Below are 16,894 nucleotides of genomic sequence, written 5' to 3'. Positions count from 1 at the left end.
ACTCCTGAATTTTCAATTCATATAGCATTGTTTGTTGTTTAACAAAGAAATTTGCCCCCAGCCCCCACCCGCTCTACACTCCAAACAAAAATTTCTATTTCGCTCAAAATTACATAGATCTTATTCTATTTAATTTATTTTTCTAAATAAAAATCATTTAATGTTAGAAAATATAGTATTTTTTTTCAAAATAATTTCAAACAAAAATCGCAAAAATAAGTCAAATTGAACAAAGCAGTACAAAGATACACCCATACCCTACTTCAGCAAATGAAATTTGTTATTAAGAACAATAATTAAGCTTAATTAAATAAACTAATCGGTAAGCCCCCACCGCCCTTCTGACAGGCTATAGATTACTTATTAGCCAAAAATAGCACTTAAATTCAATGTACCTTCGCTAACTTGTTCCCTTTATTTTACCTAGATTTGTCAAATAAGGAAACATTATAATGCCATAATGGTGAAGAAATGTAGATTTTAGTTTTATATTTTATGAAATCAAAGGTATAAAACATGACTTGTTTAATCCGAAAGTTGTATAGATCTTTCAAACTTGACCACAATTAAGTTATTAATTTAAAGAAAAGACTAGAAAGTGCCAATCTGAAAAGATTAAATTATTAATTTTGATAAAATTATTGTTAAATCCAACGAGCAAAATATATATATTTAATTGCATGAAAGATAGTAATAGAACGTAACGAATTAACGATTAAAGGGGAATCAATCAATCATTAAATAAATAAAGTATTAAATTAATTTGACGAATATCTTTTTAGGTTTGTTATGCTTTGATTATCCGACCGTACTACGCGGCCTAATCACATCCACAAGGATTAGGACTGTTTTTGTGTTAAAATAGAAAGAGATAAAGAGAAAAGTAGTGGTAATAAAATTATACAATTATTGTCTATTGGTCTAAATATAATGAGGTCGACCAATGAATTAAGAAAGTGACTAAACAATGTGGATGATCAATGACATTAGCGATTTGTTTAATGATAAAATGAAGCAATTAGGTAATGCAACTATCTTATTTGTTGGAAATGTAAATTTTCAAGAAATTGTACCATCTTCTTATCTTCTATGTTCTTATCAATCATGCACACTTTTTCTCCACTCTTGCAAAACTCTTTTTTTATTTATTTCATTTTATTTTAAAAAAAAAAAAAAACATTTAAGATGGCAATTTGAGTGTGGTGTATAATTTCAATCTTTTTGCCCTTTTAGCTTTTTTGGGTACACTGATTTATATACCAGGTAGTACTTGGTCTAGTAATATTGTAATAAAGATTGTGTTTAACCCTCAAAATGCTATTTGAGGGTGGGAATTTTCTTACCCTTTCGCCTTTCCCCTCACTTTCTAAAAGGCTTGTCTAGTGCCTAATAACCCAATGGAAATTTGTTTATAAATTGTGTGGAACAGGGGAAAAAAATAAATTATTCTGACACATTCAACAGATAGATCGATGGGACATTTTAAACCTTATATGAAATGAGTCTAATAGAGAATTTTAAAATTCATGTTGAGTGTCGTGGAAAACAAATAGAATCAGAAGGAATAATTTATTAAGAGTAGTTTATATTGGTAATACTCCGTAGTAGAATTAGTTGATAACGAATTAGGCGGAATCACAACAATTAACAATATTTTGCGTGTCAAATCAGGTGGGATATAGGGAAATCGTCATCAAAATCAAACATGACATTAAATCATCAGACCGTTAAAACAGATGGAAGCTAGCATTAGAAAACTGCTTGTGTGGCAAATACACGTATGAGATTATACACCCATTTTTCTTTTTCAATCCTTTTTCATGAAGTCGAAACCATTTCAAAAACAATCAAGCAGACCTGCTCACAATTTCTTTTATTACGCCAATAATAGGAGAAAAACAAATGCATTTGCTGTCTTCGTGACATGATTAATCTACCTGCACCATGATCAAACCAATAGAGTTACAGACCGCTCTCATCAAAGGGAATCTGATCCCACAATTTTTCTCTTCACTCTCGCCTATAAGAGTAAGCTAAAAATTGTATACGCCAATCTCTAGCCAAATGCCAATAAAAATAAGAGAATCCTGTGATCTACCTTGTCTCATCAGATTTCAAAAGAATCTGCTATTCCCTTGGTGAAAAAATTTACAGCTATATGTATACATTCAACAGTTTGTATGAAAAAATTATGCCCTAAAAACGCTGATAGGGATAGATAGCAGAAGACTTGATAAATTATGCAGGTTGCACACTTTCAGCGGCCAGCTTTATTCTCTGATGGTGCTCAGATACTTTGTAATCTACAATTTCATTGAATAATTGGGAGTCCAATGTACAATCTGGCCGCCCATAAACAGCTGCTTGAACACTGGCCATGAGCTTTGCTATCTCACGACCTGAAAACCCTTCTGTTTTCCTTGCAGCTTCACGAAGCACGTCTTCTGAAAGATCTTTAATGGTAATACTTTGAAGCTTCTTTCTGATTTTAAAAACTGGACCCCACTTAGATTTGGTGTCGTCTTTGTTCTCATCAGAAATGTATTTGTTCAAATACAGATTCAGCAGCTTGTATCTTTCCTCTTCCCCGGGAAGTGGAAATTCAATTACATCATCAATTCGATCAGTGACAGCACTATCAAGATCACCTGGCCTGTTAGTGGCAAGCACAAGAACTATGTCTCTTGATTGGTCTCCTGTACGGAAAAGCAATGCATTGAGAGCACTTCTCTGAGCTTCACTCATATATGTGCTGTTTCGCCTACAGCAGGGCAAGAGAGTAATTAAAATTAGACAGATGGAGGGATCAAGATCAATTCCTTCATTATTATTTCTTTTATTTTTGTTTCAAAGGCCACCTTGTTTATCAAGTACAGTACATATTTGGTCATCTCTCAGTCTTTAGCCCCAAGAACCAAAATTTAATGGGTAATGAATAATAAATTAAGGATGCCCTTGAAGGCAGGTTGGGATGCTTCTGCAGTTCTTTCTGCAAACATTTTCCATAAACATTTGTTGGTTTGCCCATTTTAGGGAATGGAGATTTTTTTTTTTTTTTTTTCACCATTTTCATGATAAAAAAATAATAAAAAAGCATATTCACTAAGCAACAGAGAAAAGGATTCACTTACTCACAAAGGAACGCATCAGCCTCATCAATGAAAAGCAACAAGCCTTTTTTCGAGTTTTTAGCCCAATCAAATATTTCATGGATTTTGGTAACAGCTTGTGGACCCAAGGGGGCAACATCTCCTCCAGTCATCATGGCATAATCTAATCCCTGCACAATGTTTTGAAGTTAAGATAAAGGAGTAATGGGATAATACATTCACATTATTTCAAACATCAAGTGTAGAAGAAGGCAGAATGGACTTGACTTTCAACTTCCTCAGCCATCTTCTGGTACTGGGATTCAGAAGGCAGAATGATCATCCAAGTGACAGACAAAATCATTGCAATAAAATTATTTACATTTGTTTGCACTGACCATGTTCTTAAAAGCATGATCTCACATGTTCAAACTAACAATAAGAGAGCAAATATGATGTGCCAACACAGACAAACCATTATCCCACAAAGGAGAAAGGAAAGGAGACAGAAATATGGTTGAAAGGTTAGTATAAGCTCTAAATTTGCATGAGACAATGTTAAAAGTTTTGAATCAGATATCCTCCTAATGGGAAAGCCCTTCCACTAACAAAAAATGAGCCTAGGTGGACTGGCCAAGTTGTCTGTCATCATAAATTGTATGCACTACTAAACACAAGCCCAAAATAGAATGAATCAGCAGAGTAGACACTCCTTTAGGTACATATATCATAGCATTGATAAAAGATATAGCTAATAGGGCAGAAATCTACATGTATGACAAAACGTACCGACTTTCTGGCTATTTCTCTCGCAACCAGAGTTTTTCCTGTGCCTGGAGGCCCATAGAAAAGCATGTTACGAAAGGGAGCTTGGTGAGCCTTTGTGTTAGATGTCGCTCGTGCAAGTTGCTCAATTCTCCGCTGTAATGATGGATGAAGAACAACATTGTCAAATCCAGATTTAACAGTTGACCCTTTTGCTGCTCCAGAAGATGTAGCAGAAGTGAACAAACTCTGTTTTCTTGAACCAAGTGCTGACCACGGGAACTTGGACATTGATGACTCTCGGATCAAAGATGGTTGGCCTAAAATGCGATTGATGTAACCCCACGAAACTCTAGCACCTTCTCTGCAAGCTCAATTGATGTTAGATTGAAACCCCAGGCAAATCAATCAAGGCAGTTAAGTTCATTTAATCTCAAAATTTTAAAAGATAACTTCCAAATTTTTAATCCTTTGTGTTGGCTTTTAATATTGTTCATCAATAGATTATTAGTTGCAGTTATGGTTCACTTTGTCCATTACACACCAGGCACTGTTAGGAACATGAACAGTCTATGTTAATTTCTGCTTATTTGAACTAGGTGCATATCGAGTAAAATTGAAATTGGCTACTGTAGTATTTCCTTCTATCTACAATAGGCCACAGGAAGGGCTCATGGTACACAATGAGTCGCTTGTCAAAGAAAGCTTTGGTGAATGTTATTACAGACAAGTTTCTCCCTTCTGGTCCTAGTATTACTAAAAAAAATGTGGCCACTTGCATTGGTAAACCAGCTAGGTGGATGTCTGAGAATAGTGAAAAACTATAGCTCTTGTATAGTTGTACACGTATTTATTTAGCTCTTATTCTAGTGAAGGATAGTTGAATGGCATATACTGTATATAGAGTTTATAAACATTAATTTGATTCAATTCTAGAGTGTTGGTAGTGATTACCAGTCCAAATGCTTACTTGATCCTACAGAACAGAGGTACATCAACATCCATTTCACTTTCTTATCGACTTTTCCATGATATCCCAATCATTTATGGATGACCATTATATGCACTTTTAAAAGCAGTCATTCTAAATTACATGGAACCAGTTATTCCATAAGTGAGATGGCGATCAACATACATTTCACTTTCTTATCGACTTTACCATGATATCCCAATCAAATGAAGTCTTATAAAAAATTACATTCAAGGATTAAAAAAATTGAGATGGAGGGAATAAGGGAATTTCTGGTGATCCATCTAAAACACTCATTCCTTGTCAAACATAATAATAAGAGGAAGTCACTCATAAAGTACTATGGAATCCTAAGGTACTGCCATCAGGGGTCTTTTGAAACATCTCTATGTTGATCAGGGGAATGCTGTAATAATAATCATTAAGAAGCTTCAGATTTATGAGGACACAATGAAACCTTTGATTTAACAATGTATGATGACAAGCTATGAGCATATATAATAATATATAGCTTAGGTTCTACGAAAACAAAATTGGGGAAACAACAAAGAAATAAAGAGCTAAAATTTTAAACATAATGCTATTTACTATATAAAAAAAGTCCCGTGTAGGATAATGTCAAAGCACATATGTCAGCCGCTATGGTAAACTAATGAAGTAACATCACAGGCATAATCACATATTTCAAATGTTGTTTCAAAAAAAAAAAAAAAATGACAGCACCCCTTTCTTTTCACCGTACCAGAGAAAAAATAGGTATCTGAGACCACATGCAGCGTGAAAACTCTCAGCTGCTATGAAAGCTGCAGAACTTAATATGCAAGGACATGTCAATATTATGGTTTTCTTGGCCAAAAGTCAAATAAATCCTGAGCAAGCCATATAGAGCGCAAAACTACCATTAATTTAAAGGTTTTTTTCATAGGCATTAGCCTATTACAGTGTTTCTATTCCAACAACTCCCTAAAGCTTTAAATGAACCTATGATGTTTTGAAAGCATCATAGATAGGGGATATGGAGAAAGAAAATACATCTACCTGTAATAACAATTGACAATTATAATTGACAAGGTTAGAGGCAGATACCTAGTCGTATACACTCCTGCAGCAAGAGCAGTTACACCACCAACAGTCATAAATAACTTTCTCCTATCATTCAATAACTCCCTTAGACCCCCTGCAAAAGCAGATAAAATTTACATTGGATAATAGCATACGCAAAGAAAAAGAGAATCTAGGGCTAATTTTTGCAAGAATAAATACAAGAGACAGCCATGAACACTATAAAATTAAGAGGGGGAGAGAGGGGGGGGGGGGGATATAAAAGATGAGGCAAATTAACAGCAGAAACTGGCAGAACAAACATGCCATAACTAAGAGAACCCCCTTGGGGTGTTGAAAACTTGAGATAAATATGTAACTTCATTTTCTTCCCCACAATATTTATCCACTTGTGTAAAATAAAGCCCATACCAACAACCCTAAACTTCACCCCAACTCTTCAAGATATTGCTCTATCATAACAGTTGCGTGAACGCTTAAACCGAAAGATTTCTAGCAATAGAAGAACATGTTTAAATGCCAAGAATTCTACAGCATAAAGAGAAATCTATATATCGAACAATTTTTGTGAGATTGAATGACACACTATAAGCAGCTACTTTGCTCGAGGCAAATGCTACATTCTAGACTTCCCTCAAGTTAAGATTTGATATAGGTCCCTAAATTGATGTACATAAATTGGCACTCTGGTAGCCAAACTAAATTCAACAAGTTTACTTTATGCAAATAACAGCTAAATTAAGATTAATTCTAAAACATCTCCAAATATTAGAAACTAACGTCATTAGTTTATCCATATTTTTCATAACCTAAAGCAAAACACTCCCTCCGGGCATTCACTAAGCTCCATCAGGTTTAAAGCCCAGCATGAAATTGTAATTCTAGGCTGACAAAGAAATCAGATTTCTTTAGGATAAACATCAAGGTTATGGACTCCATAATAAGAAGATACCCCCCTCCCCCCAACAAGTCCAGCACAATCCTTGCCCCTTCCCACAAAAGGAAAAGGGAAACAAGGAGAGCCAACAGGCCAACTACAAGTGCAGAAGAATTTGATTAAAGCTATATATCAGTGGGATAAATGAATATTAACCTTCAATATGACTAAAGGTTGTATTAATTGCTGCGAGCCACTTGTCTTTTTCGCCATCCATCATTTTTCGGAGTATGTTCTTGTTGTAATCCTCGGTCAGCTTTGCTTCGTGAACCCGGGCTTCTGCTTCTGCCATGGCTTTGACACGTAGAGTCTCCTGTTCAATTTTAGCTCTCTCTTTTTCAGTTTGCCGTTGTCGAGCCTGAATCTGCTCCTCAGTTTTCTGCTTTTCTTGTTCTTGACGTATGGCAGCTTCCTCTTGCATTTTTATCATTTCCGCATTGTTTTGCCTCTGTTTTTCATGTTCTCTCTGCAAGAATTACAACTCTCTATTAAACTAAGTCCCTCCCGCTTTTGTTTTTTTGGAAAAATAATATAAACGTTGAGATAGTTGATATTTTACATCACAATGCAACCTGAATAAAATAAACAAATTCCCATCCCAAATATTGGTAGGCTAGAGAAAAGAAAAGTACAGGTGAAGACCTAGCAGGCAATGTTTGATAATTTAATATGCACATGTTTGTGTAAAAAGAAAGAGACTGTTTAACCCACCTGCATCCTATCTCTGGCCATCTTATCTTCTTCTCGCTTTACTTGGGCTAACACCCGGGACTGTTCTTCAACCAATCTTCTTTGTTCTTCAGCCATATTTTGCTGCCCCTCCTGCCGAACAAGGGGTTGTTCTGGTTAAGTGCTTGAAGCATTAAAATACTTTTTTTTTTTCCATACGCATAATCACATACCTCTTGTGCAAGCTAAAATTACAAAGCTAGAGAATGGTAGAGTTGTTCACAGGCTATGATATTGAAAAGTAGATTGAATTAACAGTTATGATGCCTCAAATGTGAGAAACTCCTCTCAGACTAGCAGCATTCTCTTTTGGGGCATTGCAGAAGACATTATGCTTAACTAATAATTACCCAATGTTCAAGGTGAACACTCTGAACAGGTAGAGCATCAGGGGAAAAAAAAAAATCCATAAAAAAACTAAGAAACACAAACAAATGAATTGATTTAGCAACAGATGAAGCCATTGAATTCTTCACAAAGCACTTGTAACACCTCCGTTCATCCCTACTAGGAGTCAAGTGAGATCAACGGAAAAAACCAAGACGATAAGTTACTTTTCCGTTTAAGAAGACCATCACAGATTGTTTCTAGGATTCCACAAACAAAATGATGTATAAGGCACCTGCCTTCATTCTCAAGTGCAAAGTTTGAGATGAAGAACTGAAAACATATGGCTTGAAGCAGCAAATAGATGGCATAGCAAAACATGCCAACTTTTATATGCAACTCGGGACAGAACTAGTAGCAAAATTTTTTGGCTCCCCTATCTATTTCTCAATTTCCGATAAAAACACCTTGCTGGCACAAGACTAAACAGCGGAAATCAAGTGCTTAAATTGTGAACGAATACGTAACTTCATTAAAATCAAATACTGTCAACATATCAGTCAATAATTAGAAATTTAGAATCAGATGATACTACACATTTCCACCATTAGGAGTTAGGATTCGAATTCCTACGATTACCTATGATCTAAATTTGATAATAGCACATTGTATACTATCTATACTAGCAGCTCTCTAAAGCTCCAATCAACAAATGTTGGTGTAAATTTAGATTATATCCACAATATTATCAGCTGTTTGAGCAAATCATCCAATATATAAGCAACAAATAAAATATAAACAAAGAATTGCAAAAATGAACTCACAATGTCACGCTTAATTTGGTGCAACTCCATCATTAATTTATCATTATCCAACTCAGCCAACCTCGTTTTCTCTTGCGCCCTCATTATCCGATACAACTATTTCAAACAACATCAAACCAAAATTAATCACTCCAATAACAAATAGATCGAAATTTACTTCAAAAAAAAAATTAAAAAATCAGTAACCTAAGAAGTACCAACATCTTTAGAATACGAAGAACTGTTCATTTCTCGAAGAGCTTTAGCGGCTCTCTCAAGCGCATCAGGATCGAATCCAGAAGACCGACCACTCGATTCATCGTCGGCGGAGTTACTCGCCGGCGCCGGAGAAGTTTTATCATCAGATTTGGGGTCATTTTCCGGCGAAGATCGGGAATATGAGAAAGGATTAAACCAAGACGAACCTTCGGCGTAAGAAGGATTAGAAGCCGTTGAAAATCCGGCGGCAACAGCTGCAGTCGCCATTGTTGCGCAGGTTGATAGCTTGATGGAAGACATTGTAGAGGAGAGAGAAATTGCTAGGGTTTAATGGAGTTTGAAGTGGTTTAAGGAAGAAATGAGTGAGAAGCCATTGATTTGGGAGGAAAAGAGGGGTTTTGGGGGTGATAAGGGTTTAGGGTTTAAGCAGAGGAAATGAGGATTGAAGAAGGATGCTGAAAGTTTGAGAATGTGGGACTTGGGGAATAAGCAAGGGTTGTCGGGGGACCCGCATTGTGACGGCGTTAGGGGAGTTTTTTTACCGGTAAGGCGGCAGCACCATTTAGGCATTTAGGGCATCCACAATAGAACAAACCTCTTGACACGTCATCATTACACAAACCTCTTCCCTAACAAACCTTTCATCAACAATAGATAAACCTATTTACAGGTTTATGTAGGGGACCCACTCTCAATACAACTCATTAAATTCATCCATACAACTTTTTTTCCTTAAAAAAAAAAAAAAGAGAAAAGCATCAAATTTTTGCCAACTAAGCAAATACAAACCGGTTTGTCTACACAAACCTCTCCACAACAAACCTCAACCCAACAACAAGAGGTTTGTGAACAAACCTCTAAATTGTTCCCACAAACCTCTCCACAAACCTTTTATTGCTATTGCCCTTAGGGCCATATAGGCTAACATTTTTATTTATTTTTTTTTTTATTTTTTTATTTTTTTTGTTTGAGGTATGGAGAAAATTTGGTTGGAACCTCTCACATGATCACATGTCAACCCGTCATGATTTGCTGAGTAGATTTTAGACGGGGTATTTGGCATGTGAATGTGAGAATGAGAATTTGGGGAATAGAGTGGAAGTGAGAATTTATCAAATATTTCAAATCTTTTGTGTTGGCATATAAGTGGGAATAAAATTAAAATAAAGGGCTAAATTTACTATTTTATCCTTGTTGATATGCATTGTTAAATTGAGGGTAATTATGTCTTTTACTTAGCTAGGGAATCCTGAGAGCTTGTTCTATACTCCCGGTAATATACTCGTTAATTTTTGCTCATTCAATAAATGAGCAGATTTTTTTGCTCATTTATTAAATGAGCAAGAATTAATGAGCAAATTACCTGGGTGTATGTACACTCGGGTGTATATAACAAATTCTAGGGAATCCTCACTAGTTTATTAACTAATCCCCTTAGGTAATAAGATGGTGGGAATAGAAGATAACTAATCGATCTCACACTTATTCCCACTCCCTAATCTGATTCTCATTAGACAAATATAGGTTTATGGAGACTTGAGATTAATATCCCCATTCCCACCTCATAATCCCACGTACCAAACATATCCCCATTCCCACCTCATAATCTCACGTACCAAACACCCTTGAAGAGTTAAAGAAAAGGGTAAGCGAATTTTCATCCAATGTGTCTTTTATTAGTGTTTGATTCTACAACCCTACAACTTACAAGACCAATCTTTGCTTTGTTGGCTACCTTGACATGGCATTACTATTTTTACTACTAGTAATTGATATGAATTTCTACTTATTTTGGGGTATTTGGTGATACTATTGACCTCAACAATAATAATAGTGCGTTCATATATTAAACCATTCATTTAAGAATTTGTACTATAAGTTATTCACCTCTAGTCAGTATTCACCTCTACTTATTTTAGGGTGTCACAAGCAAGGCGTGGTCGGGTCAACTCGGAACACAAGGTTAAAGTTTATTTTCCAGCCAAAGGTGTGACCTTGCAAAAAAAAAATTTAGATTAAAGTGTATTCTTGCGAAAAAAATTTTATAAAATGATTTTCTAAAAAAAAAAATAATAAAAATTATAAAAGATGGTTTAATACAAAAACATATATTCGAAATATAATACGAAGTATAAGGTAATAATTAATTTTCCCCTCAATACATTTTTTTTTAAAAAGTATTTTCTTGAAAAAAGAAAGGAAATTGTGGTTTCGCAAGCTATCAGTTGTGCACTGTGCACTTGTGCTACGCTTCGTCTGAAATGTGGATATTCAGATCAATTCGGTTGTTCTTCCCAAAAGACCGCTTTTCATGGTTATTCCTCATCCGCAAAAGCAAGGTAAAACCTCATTTTCCGATCCCTCTTTTGTTTCTCAATTAATTATATTGTTTATGCCTATTATTTTACTGCATTTGTTATTTTTACTTTTATGCATTAATATGTGATGATTATTGATATGTTCATTTGTTTTTGTGAAATTGTTGGTAAAATAGCAAAACCCAAAATTTTCATTAATACTAAATAACAACATTACATTGCATTACATTACATAAATAAGAATACAATTACAATAGATCATTTGATGATGGAATACACATAATAATTAAGAACACAATTACTAGGTCATCTGATAAATGGAATACACATAATTCTTGAAAATTAGAAATGTACTTAAATTGACTGATAAATTGCCCAAGAGAACTTCCTTGGAATAATTATGATGGGTGCACTCAGAATTCCGCTTTCGCCGTCTTTACACATGGTAGGATAATTTAGTTACTATAACTCCATTACTGCAATTTGAGCATATAGCCTGCTAAACACCCAAACAAATGAAATAATTTTCAGTTACAAAATTAAATTTACAGAATATAAGAAATAATCATGCATGTTGATGTTGCATGTGATACTAGTGTAAAAAAGTAAAAATTTGGCTGTTAATTATGGGTTATTAGCAACTTTTAACTGGTGGGTATGTGAAGGGGCAGCTTAATTGAGTTTTAATACTACCAAGTATGCCACAAATTTCAGTTTCAGAACTGATGCTTGTGAAAAGTGTGCTATGTTGGGTTTATAAAACAGTGGCTCTAAGCGTGGACAAATGGTTAGCTTTATATTTTCTCCATTACTTTATAAAAGTCTAGGAACTATAAAGCGAAAAGAGGAAAAGGCGTTGGTTACGTGATATTGGAGTATCATCATCCATTCTAGTCCATCTAATTATTAGGAATCTTAAAAGATAAGCTGGTTGGATTTGCAAGTTGCAAGCACACGAAACACAGGATATATTATCCAAAATCTAATTGAATGTCAAATGGGTTCCTTTTTTGTTTTTTTTTAGTTAGTGAGGGACTTGGGACAGGATAAGGAGTTGCATGTACTGTGGACTGCGGTCAGGAACTCAGGAAGTACTACGTGTATGAGGTATTATGAAATACGAATGCAAGATTGACATCCATAAAATTAACATCCAGTGTTATTTCTGTGTCATGCTTAGATCCTAGTATGTGAATAACTGAATATAACAGTGGATGGCAGTATATGATGTATAGTTTAAGGCAGTTGATTGATTATCATGCTTGTTAGGTGGAGAGACAAGAGTGAAATGTTTCCTCTCAAAACTTATGGAGAAGTTGTTCAAGATTCTATAGTATTGCCTATGAACAATGACAACTACCCAATATAAATCTAGGAAGATATGCTGCATGAGTTATGATGTATCATGTATGCAATGTATGGTGGCAAGTGATTGATGTTTTAGCTGATCAGTTAAGAGCAATATTAAGATTACCTTCATTTGCAGATTTTGATGTTTAGCCATTGTTTCCAGTTGATCTATAAGGATATGGGACTTGACCTTGCTCAATGCTTTTAACATCTTCAACAAGGATTTCATAGTGCCTTTTTACTTCTTCGGGAGATTTTCCAACAACATTGGCAACCTTTTGCCAGCGGTCTTGGGTGTCCTTATCATATAAAGCCAAGGCCTTTTCGAACAGTTTGTTTTGTTTGGTTGTCCATGAGGAGTTGGAACTGCATGATGCCATCTGTGACTGTAAAATGACTAATTGAAGTCTTGGTGTTTCTGGATGTATGGATGAATGAGGTCAGGGAGGTTTATTTTTTGGTTGACAATCCAAACGTTCAAGGAGGAAATGAGCAGCAAAAGAATTGTGACCGGAGAAAAGGACTAGTCACTTTAGTACAGGAAGACTCCTTGGATTGAGGATGGGAATGGTTTGAGATTAACAGAGTTACCTCCTTATAAACTGGAGGAAAAGTTGTTTGTGGGGTTAGTCCCAGCTGTGAGAATCCTGCAAAAGGTATTCCTAGTGGTGACCCTTCCCTCTTTTGAAACCACAATTTGTTCAGGCCAATGAGTGTCTGTATAGAACATACCATTCCCAAGCCAGATTATCTTTATATAATAGCAGATTAATTCTCTTCGCATTTGTCATTAGTTGCTAAGTTTCCTTCTTGTTTTTTTAATTCCTAAGGATAATTTAATCCCCACTAGTGTATTCTCCATTAACCCTCGTCATTTATTCCCATGCTGTTCTTTTTTTGGTATGTTCCCCAGAATGATGCCCAACTCAATGTGCCTGATTTCTAAATTCTAATCTGTTTTTTTTGGGGTAAATATCTCCTCTTTTCCTCCCAGTGGCCTGTGTTGAAATCTTTGTTGGGTTTAGTTCACGTATATTGATACAATCAACTTGCCCAGGACTTAAATGTGGTACTGTATTTAATCCTAGATGCAGTCTAATAAAGAATATGCTACTAAGTATCAAAAAATTTATTTTCATGGTAGAGCTGATTATGTGAAGTACAAATATACTGCAACTTGTATCCGAAATTGGCTTTCTCTAGATTCCCCTTATTGAAACAGCAAGGGTAATGACCTGTGGCAAAGGAGTCTGAATAGACACCCAACTTCAGGCTTCACTCCCTGGCTCTCCTAGTGTTTGGCCAGGGAGCCAAATCTAATAGAGTGATAATGAAAAGCCAAAAGCTAAACTAGAGATCATTATCATAATAATTGTTCTTTTTATGAATTGCTCAAGTGAGAGCAGCAGCATCTTCTTAGCAACCAAGCATCAATATCTGTCTTCAGCTGACATAATCGTGTGTACTGGTTTAATTTGCTGCACTACACTGGAGAATAACTCCACTTTTTTTACATTTAGGTGGTTTTAGTGGTTGAAGAAGAAAACTTCAAAAAGGTCTTGCTCACCACTTTGTACGGATCAAATAACCTTTTATACCTACCTAGCTACATGATTCCTTTAGGCAACATCATACACAGATACCATATATAGGAACTAATACACTTCAATTGGGTTCACGTCACATCTTCAAAGATCTTCTCGCTTGTGATTCTTATATCTGAGCGGATTGTTATTCTTCCACTTGCTTTTATTCAATCAAGATATGGAGTGCATTTATTCAGTGAGCGAGTAGTTTATTTCTTGTTGAAACATATGGCATATACTTAAAACTATTATGTATGATTTTTTGCATTTTATTTTCTCTTGAGCAAGTTGCTTGTAGCATCTAACCCTTTTATTAAGTGGAATGACTGCTGTCCATTCATTTCAATTAAATTCAAGTACATCTTTGTCTCTATTCAGGCATTAAAACATGAAATTCTTCTTTCAAATGCTGAGGTATGGAATAAAGCATAGCCTACACTTATAATTTGACGTTTTAATGGTGCTTGCTTTCCAATTAGTAAATATGTCCTTGTGGATTCTTGACTTGCTTTCAGAGTAGTTTGCAAGTATGTGACCATCCTATATGTATGTATGTAAACAAATATTACATTTACGTTGACACATACTACTTTAGGTTTGTAGAATTTCAAATGACTGGTTAGATTTCCTTTTTGTTTTGTGCGTAAGGTAATAGAGTTCATGAAAAATCATATTATTGTTGACTTTACTCCCCTCCCCAAATACTTAAGTGTGTATCGATGCAGTAAATGAGTATATGTTATTGATAAAAATCAGATATTGAAGCTTGTATAAAGAGAAAGGAGAGAACCTAGATAGGGACAAATTCAAGAGGATAATGTCAGAGAATAATACAGTTTATTTTGATTCATATAAGATATTTCATTCATATATCTGTGTACTTTTCTTGTGACGCCTTGAGGATAAAGGAACATTAGATAGAAGGAATTAACGCTAATCTTGATTTTTATCTTATTAAATTCTAATTTGTTGGACTAGTCTAGAAGAATATAATTTTGCGCAGGATAAACACTTCGATTGGTTTTCATTTTCCAGGAAGGAAAGAGAGTAAGGCGGGTGACTGGGTGGAGCTTGTACCTGTGTACCATTGGAGGAAGAGGGATCTAAAAATGTGAAAGAGATATCCACCCACAATGGTCCTTAAGGTTGATCATGATGATGATGCTAATATCTCGAATCTCGTTATCTTCTAAGTCTTTTTTACTCGTGCATATTTTATGGTCACTAATTTTATCCCTAAGCTAGTACTGTAATATGCCAATGATGTCTGATGAATGTGCTGATGTGCATGGTTAAGTGATATTTGCAGGTTAAACAAATAAAAAATGCAGGGTATATTAGGCTTAAGCTAAGATCTTCTTACTCCTGTTTGTTTGTTAGAAACTTAGACTTGAAATGGTTTTGTTTCGAATCTAATTATGTCTCCATCTTGAAGCACGTAGAGGAGATTATCTCTCTACTTTGATGCCAAGGATGAAAAACTAGAGTAGACAGTAGACCATAGTGTTTTTTCTACTTTGTCTCATAGTGAATACAAAGATATGAGATTTGCGGACGAATCTTATCAGGGCATAATTTTGGCACTCCCTTCTTTTGATGATTAACTTGGGCCTGTGTTTACAAGCCTAGCCCAGCTAATTCAAGTGTAATCTATGACCATGACCCCCACCCCACTGCCCCCTGCCCCCCTGCCCCAATCATGTGTGTTTAGCCGGTTAGACCCATGAACTTGATATGGGAGACGTGTGCCTAACCATCTGGCTGACCGCCGAACTCTGTACCCTCAATGACCAATAGTTCGGTGCTATTTTATGATAATGAATTTGGATTTTTGAGCTGTTGTGCACCACATGTAAGAATGAGTTCATGTACGGAGGCCATCTTCATCCCTTCACACAATTGGTGCACAATGGTGTTGTAAAACTACCTGTGAGATTGAAAAATATATTGAACATGAACATCCATGAAATTCAAATAAAATGAAAACATTAGCCGGAAGTCTAATGCAAGAATTTTTTTATGATATAGGTTTTCTCAGCTTGCAATGAGATATGGAGGTTGACAAAATTACAAGCGAAAGCATGAAGCTGGGGGAGATGTGAGAAAGTAAATAACAGGTGAGTAAAAAGTATTTTTGGCTAAGATTATGTGTCAATGCCCTTAAGCTTTGAGCCGTGTCCATAAAATCATGATTACTGTGTTCAGAGATGGGCAAATCACCCAATATCAAGAGATTTTCTTCCCCAAATATCCCCTAATCTATTAATGATTATCCCAAATTGTTCTATGCATGGCTTGTATATCGAAAAATACCCATTAAATTAAGTCTTTTTTTGCCCGTCTCTGGAATATATTTTAAACTATGAATATGTAGTATTCATTAACAATAATTTTAAACTATGATTATTGCGGTATATGTATTGATTCGTACGGACTGTACCTCTCTGTTATGATTTGATTACACAAAAGCTTGATTTGCCTGTTTCAATATCAGAGTTATTTTCGTGTGGGTCTCTAAGGACTTGGGAGTTAGGAATAGTCTAACTATGTATGGTTGGAAGGGTATGGCTACGTATGGGATTCTCTTAGGAGAGTTTCGTAAATCTGCAGTGGAACCAGACGCTTTTAATCACTACCATCGCCTCCACCCATCTACAACCTTTTTAATGACTCCAGGATTCCCCTAAATGATTTTCACCATTCCAAATAATCCCCAAGTAGGATTCACAAGAATTCAGA

The 16,894-nt window shown here is 35.4% G+C and overlaps 1 protein-coding gene across 1 annotated transcript; it reads right to left on the bottom strand.

Moving 5' to 3' along the window:
- Positions 1 to 1,806: 1,806 nt before the first annotated feature.
- Positions 1,807 to 9,352, bottom strand: LOC145601112 (uncharacterized). Its single transcript, XM_081657054.1, has 8 exons — positions 8,905 to 9,352; positions 8,704 to 8,799; positions 7,535 to 7,645; positions 6,980 to 7,289; positions 5,911 to 6,001; positions 3,879 to 4,218; positions 3,132 to 3,280; positions 1,807 to 2,761 (listed from the first exon to the last, which is right to left on the bottom strand). The coding sequence occupies exons 1-8, from the start codon at positions 9,199 to 9,201 to the stop codon at positions 2,239 to 2,241; spliced, it is 1,917 nt and encodes a 638-aa protein (XP_081513180.1). The 5' UTR covers positions 9,202 to 9,352; the 3' UTR covers positions 1,807 to 2,238.
- Positions 9,353 to 16,894: the final 7,542 nt, after the last annotated feature.

The sequence above is a fragment of the Chenopodium album genome, chromosome 21 (genome assembly GCF_948465745.1).
Source record: "Chenopodium album chromosome 21, dcCheAlbu1.1, whole genome shotgun sequence".
NCBI lineage: Eukaryota > Viridiplantae > Streptophyta > Magnoliopsida > Caryophyllales > Amaranthaceae > Chenopodium > Chenopodium album.
This window is presented reverse-complemented; position numbering and strand designations above follow the sequence as displayed.